We start from the raw sequence: 14,830 nt of genomic DNA on the forward strand, positions 1-14,830 counted from the left end.
CCCGGGGTCGAATCCCACCATTGCTGATGGTGAAATTTGAATTCAATAAAAAAAATCTGGAATTAAAAGTCTAAAGGCGACCATGAAACCATTGCCGATTGACATAAAAACCTATCTGGGTCACTCATGTCCTTTAGGGAAGGAAATCTGTCGTCCTTACCCGGTCTGGCCTACATGTGACTCCAGACCCACAGCAATGTGGCTGACTCTTAAATGCCCTCAGGGATAGGCAATAAATGCTGGCCTAGCCAGCGACGCCCACATCCCATCATAGAATTTGCAGTGCAGGAGGCCATTCGGCCCATCGAGTCTGCACCGGCTCTTGGAAAGAGCACCCTACCCAAGCCCACACCTCCACCCTATTCCCACAACCCAGCAACCCCACCCAAGGGCAATTTTGGACACTAAGGGCAATTTAGCATGGCCAATCCACTTAACCTGCACATCTTTGGACTGTGGGAGGAAACCGGAGCACCCGGAGGAAACCCAAGCACACATGGGGAGAATGTGCAGACAGTGACCCAAGCCGGGAATCGAACCTGGGACCCTGGAGCTTTGAAGCAATTGTGCTATCCACAATGCTACCGTGCTACCCATGAATGAATAATATATATATTTCCCATTTTTTTAAACTTGAATGTTTCAGGAAGGCAGAGAAAATACAAAAAGTAATGGGATAAATGACCAGATCATCTATTTTGTTACTCAGAGTTGACTTGCCAAACAATCAGCACCTTTACCTCCTCCAGTATAAATTGTTGTGATTGTTTGAAATTTGGCATTCTTGTGTTTGTCCAAATTAGTGGAAGTCAAAAAACTCCAGCAACACGTCTCTTCTTTTAAAAATATTCAAGTTCTGTATTACCAAGCAAATGTATTTTCTTAGTGTTCGATGAGGACACCAAGGGTGTGTGTTGGCCCAGGACACCAGGAAGAATTTCCATGCTCTTTCTATCCATGTTAGCTACGGCACCTTTCCAGCTATCTGATGGGAACTCAGTTTAATGTTCCATTTGACAGTGCAGTATTGCCTCAATACTGCGGTAGTGCATCAGCTTAGATAGAACATAGAACAAAGAACATACATACAGTGCAGAAGGAGGCCATTTGGCTCATCGAGTCTGCACCGACCCACTTAAGCCATCACTTCCAACCTATCCCCCTAACCCAATAACCCCTCCTAATCTTTTTGGACACTAAGGGCAATTTATCATAGCCAATCCACCGAACCTGCACGTCTTTGGACTGTGGGAGGAAACCGGAGCAAACACACGCAGACACGGGGATAACGTGCAGACTCCGCACAGACAGTGACCCAGCAGGGAATCGAACCTGGGACCCGGTGCTGTGAAGCCACAGTGCTAATCACTATGCTACCATGCTGCCTGCTCAAGATCTTCAGCTCAAATCGCTGGGGCGAGATTTGAACTCGCAACCTTCTAATGGAGACGGGAATTCTACCCACGGAGAGACGGCCAACACAAATCTGACAGTGGTTTTCTGCACCCACCCACTCTTTCGAAAGTACTGAATAACTAGAATAGAGTCTGTCAAAATATCTGTACAGAAAAAGTGCAGTGTTACCTGAAGGCTTGTCTCCTTTTACGGTGCTCTGAAAATTTAAAAGAAAGAAACAGTTAGTATTAATCCCTAAACCAGAAGCAAGATGCCATAAAAGCTGGAAATCTGCAACAAAAAATAAATCAAAAAATGCGCAAGGATCCAGCATACGAGGCAGCATCGATGGAGAGAGAGAGATCCAGCATACGAGGCAGCATCGATGGAGAGAGATCCAGCATACGAGGCAGCATCGATGGAGAGAGAGAGAGAGAGAGAGATCCAGCATACGAGGCAGCATCGATGGAGGGAGGGGGGTCCGGCATACGAGGAGCATTGATGGAGAGAGAGAGATCCGGCATTCGAGGCAGCATCGATGGGGAGAGAGAGAGAAAGATCCGGCATACGAGGCAACATCGATGGAGAGAGAGATCCGGCATAGGAGGCAGCATCGATGGGGAGAGAGAGAGAGAGATCCGGCATACGAGGCAGCATTGATGGAGCAGAGATCCCGCATTCGAGACAGCATTAATGGAGAGAGAGAGAGATCCGGCATACGAGGCAGATTCGATGGAGAGAGAAAGATCCGGCGTACGAGGCAGCATCGATGGAGAGAGAGAGATCCGGCGTACGAGGCAGCATCAATGGAGAGAGAGAGAGATACGGCAGACGAGGCAGCATCGATGGAGAGAGAGATCCGGCAAATGAGGCAGCATCGATGGAGATCCGGCAGACGAGGCAGCATCGATGGAGAGAGAGATCCGGCAGACGAGGCAGCATCGATGGAGAGAGATCCGGCATACGAGGCAGCATCGATGGAGATCCGGCATACGAGGCAGCATTAATGGAGAGAGAGAGAGATCCGGCATACGAGGCAGATTCGATGGAGAGAGAGAGATACGGCATACGAGGCAGATTCGATGGAGAGAGAGAGATCCGGCGTACGAGGCAGCATCGATGGAGAGAGAGAGATCCGGCATATGAGGCAGCATCGATGGAGAGAGAGATCCGGCATATGAGGCAGCATCGATGGAGAGAGAGATCCGGCATATGAGGCAGCATCGATGGAGAGAGAGAGAGATCCGGCATACGAGGCAGATTCGATGGAGAGAGAGAGATACGGCATACGAGGCAGATTCGATGGAGAGAGAGAGATCCGGTGTACGAGGCAGCATCGATGGAGAGAGAGATCCGGCATACGAGGCAGCATCGATGGAGAGAGAGAAACCGCCAATGTTTCAGATCAACGACTTATCAAAACTTTCCATCTGTTTAGAGGGGGGCCACTTACAACTGACCACAGCATCCAGACGTTAGGCAGCAGAAATAGTCGTGGCTCCCAATCCTAAGACCATAAGACATAGGTGCATTCAGCCCATCGACTCTGCTCTGCCCTTCAATGAGATCATGACTGATCTGATATAATCCTCAACTCCATTTTCTAGCCTTATCCCCATATTCCCTAACTGCTTCAAAATCTATCAGAGCCTTGAACACACTCAATAACCCAGTCTCTACAGTTCGGTTGAAGACTTGTGCTCCAGAACTAGCCATGCCACTAGCAAAGCTGTTCCAGAGTAGCCACAACACTGGCATCTACCCGACGTGGAAAATTGCTGACCTGTTCACAAAAACCAGGACAAATCCAACCTGGCCAATTAGCACTCCACCAATCTACCCTAATTTATTAAAGTGTCGCTGGCTGTGCTACCAGGCGGCATTTACACAGCAATAACCTGTGCACCAAATCTCAGTTTGGAATCTGCCTGGACCTCTCCGCTCTTAAACCCATTTAACCTGGGCTCAAACATGGAAAAAGGAGCTGAATTCCAGCTGAAATGAGACTGACTGTCCTCGACATCAAGGCAGTTTTTGACCAATTGTACATGAAGGAGCTCCAGCAAATATGGAGTTAATTGGAATAAGGAGGAAAAATGGTTGTGATTTTGAGGTAAACTCAGGTGTACCTCAGGTATTCCTCAGAGTAAGTTCCCAGATGCAAACATCTTCAACTGCTTCATCAACTACTTCTCCTCCATCATAAGGTCAGAAGTAGGGATGTATGTTCTCTGGTGATTGCAGTGCTCAGTACCATTGACAATTCCTCAGATAAAGAAACAGTTCCTACCACATGCAACAAGACCTGGACAACATTAAGCTCCAGGTGCTAATTGGCACGGAAAATACAGGTCATACAAATACCAAACAATGGCAATCTCCAACGAGAGAGAATAACCGCCTCCTGTTCAAAGGCAATACTATCATTGATTTAGATTACATTTAGATTTGTAACTTGTACCGAGGTACAGTGAAATGTATTCTTTTGCATACAGTCCAGGCAGACTGTTCCATGCATGAAAAACATATGTTAAATACACAATGTAAATACATAGGCCTCGCTGTGCTACAACAGTAGAGAAGATGCATAGAGAGATCAGTTCAGTCCATAAGACAGTCATTCAGGAGCCCGGTAACAACGGGGAAGAAGCTGTTTTAGAACCTGTTAGTGCGAGTTCTCAGACTTTTGTATCTCCTGCCCGATGTAAGAAATTGGAATTGCAAGCCGGGTGTGAGGGGTCTTTGATTATGCTGCCCGCTTTCCCCAGGCAGCGGGAGGTGTAGATGGAGTCAATGGATGGGAGGCAGGTTTGTGTGATGGGCGGTGTTCACGACTCTCTGAAGTTTCTTGTGGTTTTGGATAAAGCAGTTGCCATACCAGGCTGTGATGCAGCCAGATAGGATGCTTTCTGAGGTGCATCTGTAAAAGTTGGTAAGACTCAATGTGAACATACAAAATTTGCAGTTTCCTGAGGAGGTATAGTCCCTGTTGTGCTTTCTTGGTCATAGCGTCGACGTGGGTGGACCAGGACAGATTGTTGACATGCACACCTGGGAATTTGAAGCTGTCAGCCATCTTCACCTCAGCCCCGTTGATGCTGACAGGGGTGTGTACAATACTTTGCTTCCTGAAGTCAATGACCAACTCTTTAGTTTTGCTGATATTGAGAGATAGATTGTTGTCACTGCACCACTCCACTAGGTTCTCTATCTCCCTCCTGTATTCTGACTTGTCATTGTTTGAGATCCGATCCACTATGATCGTGTCGTCAGCAAACTTGTAGATGGAGTTGGAGCCAAATTTTGCCAATCAGACGCGCGTGTATAGGGAGTATAGTAGGTGGCCAAGTATGCAGCCTCGCAGGGCCCCGGTATTAAGGACTATCGTGGAGGTGTTGTTGTTCATTCTTACTGATTGTGGTCATGGGGTCAGGAAGTCGAGGATCCAGTTGCGGAGGGAGGAGCCACGTCCTAGGATTTAGAGTTTTGATATGACCTTGGCTGGGATTATGGTATTGAAGGCAGAGCTGTTGTCAATGAATAGGAGTCTGACGTAGGAGTCCTTGTTATCGAGATGCTCCAGGGATGAGAGTAGGGCCAGGGAAATGGTATCAGATGTGGTCCGGTTGTGGCACCATGCGAATTGCAGTGGATCAAGGCTTTCTGGGAGTATGGAGTTGATGGGTCTCATGACCAACCTCTAGAAGCACTTCATAGTGATTAATGTCAAACCCACCGCACGGTAGTCGTCGAGGCATTTTGCCTGGTTCTTCTTTGGCACCGGTATGATGGTGGTCTTCTTGAAGCAAGTCGGAACGGAGTAGGGAATGGTTGAAGATGTCCGCAAACCCATCCACTAGTTGGTCCTCGCAGGATCTGAATGCATGGCCAGCGACCTCATCAGGAACTGTCGCTTTCCGAGGGTTCACTTTTAAGAAGGCTGATCTGACTTTGGATGCTGTGACGGTGGGTATAGGTGTGTCCAGAGCTGCTAGGGAAGTTGACATCCTGATTTCCTGCTCGAACCAAGCATAGAATGCATTGAACTCATCGGGGAGGGGTGCGCTGCTGCTGGAGATACTTTTTTTTTTAAACAAACAATTTTTAACGAGGTATTTTTGGCATAACAAACAACCACAGTACAAAAACAATAGAATATAAAGAACAGTAATCAAAAATCAACCCGTCCCACCAAGGCCTGCCTATTTAACCCCCTACTCTATACTACCCTACCCCCTCCCCGCTGAATATTAATTCTCCACAAAGTCGTCAATGAATGGTTGCCACCTCCGGGCGAACCCCGACACCGACCACCAACCCTCTCAAGGCAAACTTGATCTTTTCCAGGCCGAGAACGCTCGCCTTGTCGGTAAACCAGGCCTCTGACTTCGGAGGCCAAGACTCCCTCCAAGCCAGTAATATCCGTCGCTGGGCTACCAAGGAGGTAAAGGCCAGAACATTTGCCTCTCTCTCCTCCTGAACACCCGGGTCTTCCAACACCCCAAAGATCACTACCCCTGGACTCATTTCCACCTTTGTCTTCAATACCCTGGACATGACATCCGCGAACCCCTGCCAATATCCCTTAATTTTTGGGCATGCCCAGAACATGTGGACATGGTTCACTGGTCCACCCGCACACCTGACACACTTGTCTTCCACCCCAAAAAATCTACTCATCCGGGCCGCTGTTGCTAGCAACATCACCCAACCCCTGCCCCGTATTGAACCAATACACCCCCCCCCCCACTGTGCTTCCGTGGACTAGCTCACTCAGCTAGCCTGGTGACCCTCACCTCCGGCGCCACAAAGTCTCCCACCTGTTGTTCCCTACTCCCCTCCCCCCCCGCCCACCGGCTCTTGGAAAGAGCACCCTACCCAAGGTCAACACCTCCACCCTATCCCCATAACCCAATAACCCCACCCAACACTAAGGGAAATTTTGGACACTAAGGGCAATTTATCATGGCCAATCTGCCTAACCTGCACATCTTTGGACTGTGGGAGGAAACCGGAGCACCCAAAGGAAACCCACGCACACACGGGGAGGATGTGCAGACTCCGCACAGACAGTGACCCAAGGCGGAATCGAACCTGGGACCCTGGAGCTGTGAAGCAATTGCGCTATCCACAATGCTACCGTCCTACTATTTCTTCCCTTACGGTCCCTTGGGGTTCTCCGTTCCATGCACCACTGTGTGGATCCAGTACTTAAATGCCCTCACTTTCAAAATCAGAACTCAAAGCCACGAAAAAGTCGGAGAAAAAGCCCGGCCAGAGCGGGAGCCACCAAGTATGCGACTTACTCCCTCACAGCCGCCACCGGAAGTCCCTGCTGCTGGAGATTCTACTCAGCTTTGCTTTGTAGCGCATTATGTTGTTTAAGCCTTGCCACAACCAATGAGAGTCCTTGACATTAGTGTGTGATTCTAGCTTAGTCTGGTATTGTCTCTTGGCATCCCTGATGGCATTGCGGAGGTCAGACCTGGATTTCTTGTATAGCTCATGGTTGCATGGTCATGGTCAAGGCTCCTTCCACAGCATTTGCCAGACCTGTACTGTCTAGACAAACAAGAACAGCAGACGCAGGGAACACCTCCACCCGAGATGCTCCCTTCCTGAAATCTTCGCCATTCCTTAACCATTGCTGACACAAAATCCACCAACTCCCTCCTTTATTGTGGGTGTATTTACAGCACACGGACTGCAGCGGTTCAATAAGCCGACTGAATATCACCTTCACAAGGGGAATTAGGGACAGACAATAAATGCTGCCTTTTGAATGATGTCAACGTTCCACAACAGAATTTTTAAAAACTAGCGATTCCTGCTGGAAGCTGAGCATGTTGACATCATGTGCCATGTTCAGCTCTCTCCCGCTGCAAAGGAATAGCCCTTCAATTTAACCACTCATAATGCTGCAGGATGCTGATGGCTGTGGACTAATGCCCTAGAAATGAGTCATCATCTTCAGGTAGAGTTAGAGAATAATCGAGAGCAGGTCTTTTTTTTGTTTAAGTTCATAAGATATAGAAGCATAATTAGGCCATTTGGCCCATCGAGTCTGCCCCACCATTCGATCATGGCTGATCTCATCCTGGCCTTAACGCCACCGTCCTGCCCACTCTCCGTAGCCGTTCAACCCATTACCAATTAAAAATCTGTCTAACTCCTTAAATTTAGTAAGAAGTCTTACAACACCAGATTAAAGTCCAAAAGGTTTGTTTCGAATCACTAGCTTTCGGAGCACTGCTCCTTCCCCAGGTGAGGAAGGAGCAGTGTTCCGAAAGCTAGTGATTCAAAACAAATCTGTTGGACTTTAACCTGGTGTTGTAAAACTTCTTACTGTGCTCACCCCAGTCCAACGCGGCATCTCCACATCATCCTTAAATTTACTCACTGTGCCAGCATCCACCGCACTCTGGGGTAGCAAGCTCCACAGATTCACAACCCTTTGGGAGAAGCAGTTTCTCCTGATCTCCGTTTTAAATTTGCTACCTCGTATCTTGAGACTATGACCTCTCGTTCTAGAATGGCCCACAAGAGGAAGCATCCGCTCCACATCTACTTTATCCATACCTTTTAGCGTTTTATATTCCTCAATTTGATCTTGCCTCATTCTTCTAAACACTAGAGTGTGTAAATTAGGTTACAAACTGACATAAATATCTGGAACTCACCTCTGCATCATGGATCAATCTGTAAACCTGTAGCTGAGATGTTCCAGCCACCACCAGGTTTCGCTCAGTGTTCGAGAAGAAGCTGCAGTAGATAGCAAACTCAATCCCCGTCGGGGGGTGCGTTTGGCGATACACAGCATACATCCTGCCAATTCCTGCAAGAAAAGTCAAAACATTGCTCATTTTTACTTTTAACTTCAGAGGTCGTAGGTGCAATAGGAGAAGAGGTGACCTGGTACTGACAAGGCAGCGCAAGCTTTGAGTAAACATTCAACAAGATCTTTTGCAGATCCTTTGAGTAACAAAAACTAGGAATACTGGGAGCCACGGACCAGGTAGAGAATAATAATCGCTTATTTTCACAAGTAGACTTCAATGACGTTACTGTGAAAAGCCCCTGGTCGCCACATTCCGGCGCCTGGTCGCGGAGGCCGGTACGGGCCTCGCTGCTGGCATTGTTCTGCATTACAAACCAGCTGTTTAGCCCACTGTGCTAAAAACCCGGTCAAAAGCCTTTCAGGAACTAAACAGAATTGATGTCCCAAGCCAAGCAGAAAGGACCAGGCATCCGAAGGATGAACCAAAACACACTGAGCCAATGAGGTATAGTCACTGTTATAACAACAGCAATGGTGGAATAGTTACAGCACAGGAAGAGGCCGTTCAACCTGCTGTGTCAGTGCTGCCTCTCTGCAACTCCAACTGCCCCACCCTTTACCCATAGCCCAGTTTTGTCTTCAGTTCACTTTTGAAAGCAATAATTGACTCTTCCTCCAACACACATTCAGGCATTGCATACCAGACCCTAACCAATCACTGCATTAAAAAGCTTTGTCCACATGTTGCAGTTGCTTCCTTCTTTCAATCACCTCAAATTGATGTCTGCTTCTTCCCAACCCTTTCACCAATGGGAACAGTGTCCCCCTATCTACTCCGGCCAGTTCCCTTATGATTAGGAACACCTCCAACTTCCTCCCAACTTTCTCTTCTCCAAGGAGAACCACCCCGGCTTCCCCAATCTACCCATGGAACAGAAGTTCTGCATTCCTACAACCACTGTCGTAAATCTTTCCTGCACCCTCACCAATGCAATCACATTCTTTCTAAAATGTGGTGCCCAAAATTGAACACGATAATCCAGATACGGTCAATCCAGTGTTTTATAACGGTTCACCATAGTTTCCTTGCTTTATACACGTGGTTATAAAACCCAGGATCCCAAACTCCTTCCGAAACACTTTCTCAAATTGCCTTGCCACCTTTAATGCTTTTTGCACATACACCCACCCACAAGTTCCTCTACTCTTTTAGAACTGTACTCTCTTATTTTATGTTGCTTCTTCCGGTTCTTCCTATGAAAACATATCCTTCACAATTCGCGAGCACGTCTTGTCCATTTCACAAGCCAATTATTTAAATAACCAGATTGTCAGTCACAGCCTATCCGAACAGACGCCGGATTGTGGCGGCTAGGGGCTTTTCACTGTAACTTCATTGAAGTCTACCTGTGACAATAAGCGATTATTACCCCACAGTACCTAGCTAACCCCAACAACCAGCCTCGAGGTCAGCGCAGACTGAAAGTTTAACCCAGGTTAATTTGTGAGGTTAATACGTCATAGAATCACAGGACAATACAGCATAGAAGGCAGCCATTTGGCCCATCGAGTGCACCAGCTCATCTGCAGAGAATCAAATCACGACAGAATAATGGGTTAATGGAGTTCGTAGATCAGCCTAAACAGATTAATCTGGGGTAAAAACAGAAAGTGCTAGAAACACTCAGCAGCATCTACAGAGAGAGAAGCAGAGTTGCCCTTTCAAGTCAAATATCACTCTTCTGTTAAGAGGAATCATATTGGAATTGAAACTTTAACTCTCTCCTCAGATGCTGTTAGGCCTGCTCGTGTTTTTCTAGTATGGGCAGCACATAGCCTCCCCGAACAGGCGCCGGAATGTGGCAACTAGAGGCTTTTCATAGTAACTTCATTTGAAGCCTATTTGTGACAATAAGCGATTTTCATTCATTTCATTTTCAGTAGTAGTGGTTAGCACTGTTGTTTCACAGCGCCAGGGACCCAGGTTCGATTCCAGGCTGGAGAGAGAGAGAGAGAGTCCCAAAAGACGTGCTTGTTAGCTGAACTGGACATTCTGAATTCTCCCTGTGCACCCGAACAGGTGCCGGAATGTGGCGACTAGGGGATTTTCAAAATAACCTAATTGCAGTGTTAATGTAAGCCTACTTGTGACACTAATAAAGATTATTATTATTTCCGACCTTTTAGATTAATCTGGAGTTTGTGAGGTTACTCGGTTACCCTAGATTTAGAAGTTAACCTAGAATTTGGGACTTTAAAAAAAATTCCTTCTTTCATGCGACGTGGGGGTCGCTAACAAGTCCAGCATTTGTTACCCATCACCAACTAACCTTCACCCAAGTGGTTTACTTATTAAGAGGTAACCACATTGTTGTGGATCTTGTGGGCACACGTGGGCCAGACCATGCAAGGAATCACAGAATCAGTAGGGTGCAGAGTGCAGACTATTTGTCCCAAAGTGTCTGCATCGCCTTTTTGAAGGACAGATTTGTTTCCCCAAAAGGAAATGAGCGAACAGGTTGGGTTGTCACGACAACTGATGATAGTCGTGTGGTCACCATTACGGAGACTAGCGTTCAATATTCCAGATTTTTTTAATTGGATTTGATTTCCACCAGCTACCACAATGTGATTTCAACCAGCATCCCCAGAGTTTTAGCCTGAGCCTCTGGATTACTAGTCTAGTGGCATGACCACTGCGCCACCATCTAGATCACTCTGGGTTAGAGGGGTCATTTAGAACCCTAGGTATCTTTTAACAGACTACCCAGAGTGCAGGAGGCCATTCGAGTCTGCACCGACCCTCTGAAAGAGCACCAACAGACATAGGAGCAGAATTAGGCCATTTGGCCCATAGAGTCTGCTCCGCCATTCAATCATGGCTGATATGTTTCTCATCCCAATTCTCCTGCCTTATCCCCATAACCTATACCTGGGCCCAATCCTCCGTCCTATCCCCGTAACCCCACCCAACCCTTGGACGCACTAAGAGGCACGTTAGCACAGCTAATCCACCTAACCTGCACGTCTTCGGACAGCGAGGGGGGGAACCGGAGCACCCGGAGATAACCCACGCAGATACAGGGAGAACGTGCAGACTCCGCACAGACGGTCAGCCGAGGGGAATCAAACCCGGGACCCCGGCGCTATGAGGCAGCCGTCCGAACCCGGGTCTCCGGTGCTGTGAGGCGGCCGTGCGAACCCGGGTCTCTGGCGCTGTGAGGCGGCCATCCGAACCGCTCGAACCCGGGTCCCCGGCACTGTGAGGAGGGCGTCCGAACTGCTCCCCCGGCCGAGGGGAATTGAACCCGGGCACCGGCGGTGTGAGGCGGCCGTTCGAACCCGGGTCCCCGGCACTGAGGCGGTTGTCCGAACTGCTCCCCCGGCCGAGGGGAATTGAACCCGGGCACCGGCGCTGTGAGGCAGCCGTCCTAACCGCTGCCCACTCCCACCCCATTTTATTATTCCAGGGGCTGTGGGCCTGCTGGCTGGGCCGCTGTTTCAGGGACGGGTGGGGGTGAGCTGCCTTCTTGAGCCGCTGCCATCCATGTGGTGCGGCCACAGGCCCGGGGCCGCGGGTGGACCCAGAGCTTGCGGGACTCCCGCTGCCCGATGGAGCAGCCGAGGAGGTGTCTCTGCCCGGCAGCCGCCGCTTCCACCCTGCTCCCCGGCCGACAATTCCACTCGCTTACCCGGACGGGCCTCCCCCCTCAGTTTAAAACGCGGCCGGAAAGCTCCCCCTGCAGCGGCACTCCAGCGAAAACATCGGTGAGAGTCGGCACGCCAACGGCCGCCATTACCGAGGGGGAGGGGCTGGGAGAGAGCAGCGCCATGCTGACCCCGATCACGTGAGGAGGAAGGGCGGCTCTCCGCCAATCAAGCGCGGCCGAGAGTCCGAGCCCCGCACATGCGCGCCGCGAGTCCGAACTCCGCACATGCGCGCCGCGAGTCCGAGCTCCGCACATGCGCGCCCCGAGTCCGAGCTCCGCACATGCGCGCCGCAAGTCCGAACTCCGCACATGCGCAGTGGAGCGGGGGGCTTGGCGCCTTTTTGCCGACGCCCTCTGACCCACCTGACCGCTCTGGCGGCCGTTGGCATTTTAAACAGGACGGCCCGGTAGGAGGCTTTCTGCTTTCCCCATGGAAAAAGGGATTCTTCAGTTTTTCTTTTCTTCCTCTCGTCCTGTCTCAGAGTGTGGGGGTGTTTCAGGTTTGCAGTCTGATCCTGGAGTATCTCCGAGCCTTTACACTCTGCCCGCTGCCACCATGTTTAGTTTGGGGTCTCGATGGGAGTTTCGTCAGTGTTTGCCCGCTAACGTCTTGGTGAGCCACACCAATCATAGAATCCCTACAGTGCAGGAGGAGGCCATTCGGCCCTTCGAGTTTGCGCCGACCCTCTGAAAGAGCAGCCTAGCCAAGTCCACAACCCTTGCCCTATCCTCGTAACCCCATCACCTGCCATCTTTGGACGATGGGAGGAAACCGGAGCACCCGGAGGAAACCCACGCAGACACGGGGAGAACGTGCAGACGAGGGATATTATGAATCTTGTCAAAAAGAAAAAGGAGGCATTCGTAAGGTCTAAAAAGCTTAGGCCAGCTGAAGACCTTGAAGAATATAAAACAAGTGGGAAGAAAGATAAGGTAGGAGTTAGGAAGGCTAAAAGGAGTCATGAAATGTCATTGGCAAACAAGATTAAGGCGTTTATACATATGTAAAGAGCAAGAGGGCAGCCAGAGAAAGGGTTGGTCCATTCAAGGATATTGGAGGAAATCTATGTATGGAACAAGAGGAAATGGGAGAGATACTAAATGAATACTTTGCCTGAGGAGTGTAGGGTAGAGTGTGGAGATATTCTGAGTCATGTTGATATTAATAAAGAGGAGTTATTGGGCATCTTAAAAATAATTAAAGTAGATAAGTCCCCAGGGCCTGATGGGATTTACCCCAGAATACTGAGGGAGGAAGGAGAGGAAATTGAAAATGAAAATCGCTTATTGTCACGAGTAGACTTCAATGAAGTTACTGTGAAAAGCCCCTAGTCGCCACATTCCGGCGCCTGTTCAGGGAGGCTGTTACGGGAATCGAACTGTGCTGCTGGCCTGCTTGGTCTGCTTTCAAAGCCAGCGATTTAGCCCAGTGTGCTAAACAGCCCCTGGGGCCTTGACAGTAATCTTTGTATCCTCATTGGCTGCAGGTGAAGTTGCAGAGGACTGGAGAGTGGCCAATGTTATTCCATTGTTTAAGAAGGGCAGCAGGGATAATCCAGTAAATTATAGGCCGGTGAGCTTTACGTCAGTGGTAGGAAAATTATTGGAAAAGATTCTTAGAGATATGATTTACTCACATTTGGAAACAAATGAACTTATTAGTGATGGAAGCATGGATTTGTGAAGGGGAGGTCGTGCCATACTAATTTGATCAAGTTTTTCGAGGAAGTGATGAAGATGATAGATGAGGGAAAGGCAGTAGATGTTGTATACATGGACTTCAGAAAAGCCTTTGACAAGGTACCTCATGGTAGACTCCTCTGATCCCTTATGACTCATGGAAGTCACAAGGGATCAGGGGAGAGCTGGCAATTTGGATACAGAACTGGCTTGGGCACAGTAGACAGAGGGTAACAGTAGAACGGTGCTTTTCTGAATGGAAGGTTGTGACTAGCTGCGTTCCACAGGGATCAGTTCTGGGGCCTTTGTTGTTCGTGGTGCATATAAATGATTTGGAAGAAAATGTAGCTGGTCTGATTAGTAAGTTCGCAGACGACAAAAAAATTAATGGAGTTGTGGATAATGAAGAGTACAGCAGGATATAAACTGGTTGGAGTCTTGGGCGGAGAAATGGCAGATGGTGTTTAATCCGGACAAGTGTGAGGTAATGTACTTTGGAAGGTCCAGTGCATGTAGGAATTGCACAGTAAATGGTAGAACTCTTGCAAGTACTGACAGGCAGAGAGATCTGGACGTGCATGTCCACCGATCACTGAAAGGGGCAATGCATGTGGATAAGGTGGTCAAGAAGGCATACGGCATGCTGGCCTTCATCGGTCGCGGCATTGAGTATAAAAATTAACAAGTCATGTTGCAGCTGTACAGGATTTTAGTTAGACCTCATTTGGAATATTGTATCGAATTCTGGTCGCCACACTACCAGAAGGATGTGGATGCTTTGGAGAGGGTACAGAAGTGGTTTACTCGGATGTCGCCTGGTATTGAGGGCATTAGCTATGAAGAGCGTTTAGATAAACTCGGCCTGTTCTCACTGGTACGACGGAGGTTGAGAGGCGACCTGATAGAGGTCTACAAGATTATGAGTGGCATGGATAGAGTGAATAGTCAGATGCTCTTTCTTGGGGTAGCAGAGTCAAGTACTAGGGGACATAGGTTTGAAGTGCGTGGGGAAAAGTTTAGAACTGATGTGCAAGGCAAGTTTTTTTACACAAAGGGTGGTAAATATATGGAAGGCGCTGCCTGGGGAGGTGGTGGGAGCAGGTAGGATAGCGGTATTTAAGAGGCATCTAGACAAATATATGAATGGGTGGGAATTGACGGATACGGACTACATAAGTGCATAGGGTTTTAGTTTAGGCAGGTACCACGGTCAGCGCAGGCTTGGAGGGCCGAAGGGCCTGTTCCTGTGCTGTAGTGTTCTTTGTTC

General features: G+C 48.8%; 1 protein-coding gene across 2 annotated transcripts in view; it reads right to left on the minus strand.

The window, feature by feature from the left end:
* Positions 1-12,019, minus strand: part of cpsf1 (cleavage and polyadenylation specific factor 1) — a 119,794-nt gene extending 107,775 nt beyond the window's left edge. For both annotated transcript variants that reach the window (XM_038798669.1, XM_038798667.1), the window contains exons 1-3: positions 11,866-12,019; positions 8,076-8,230; positions 1,585-1,612 (exon numbers count right to left, since the gene is read on the minus strand). In XM_038798669.1, the coding sequence (XP_038654597.1) occupies positions 1,585-1,612; positions 8,076-8,219 (172 nt within the window). In that variant the 5' untranslated portion in view covers positions 8,220-8,230; positions 11,866-12,019. The remainder of the gene's footprint in view (positions 1-1,584; positions 1,613-8,075; positions 8,231-11,865) is intronic.
* Positions 12,020-14,830: the final 2,811 nt, after the last annotated feature.

Source organism: Scyliorhinus canicula, chromosome 5 (genome assembly GCF_902713615.1).
Source record: "Scyliorhinus canicula chromosome 5, sScyCan1.1, whole genome shotgun sequence".
Classification (NCBI taxonomy): Eukaryota; Metazoa; Chordata; class Chondrichthyes; order Carcharhiniformes; family Scyliorhinidae; genus Scyliorhinus; species Scyliorhinus canicula.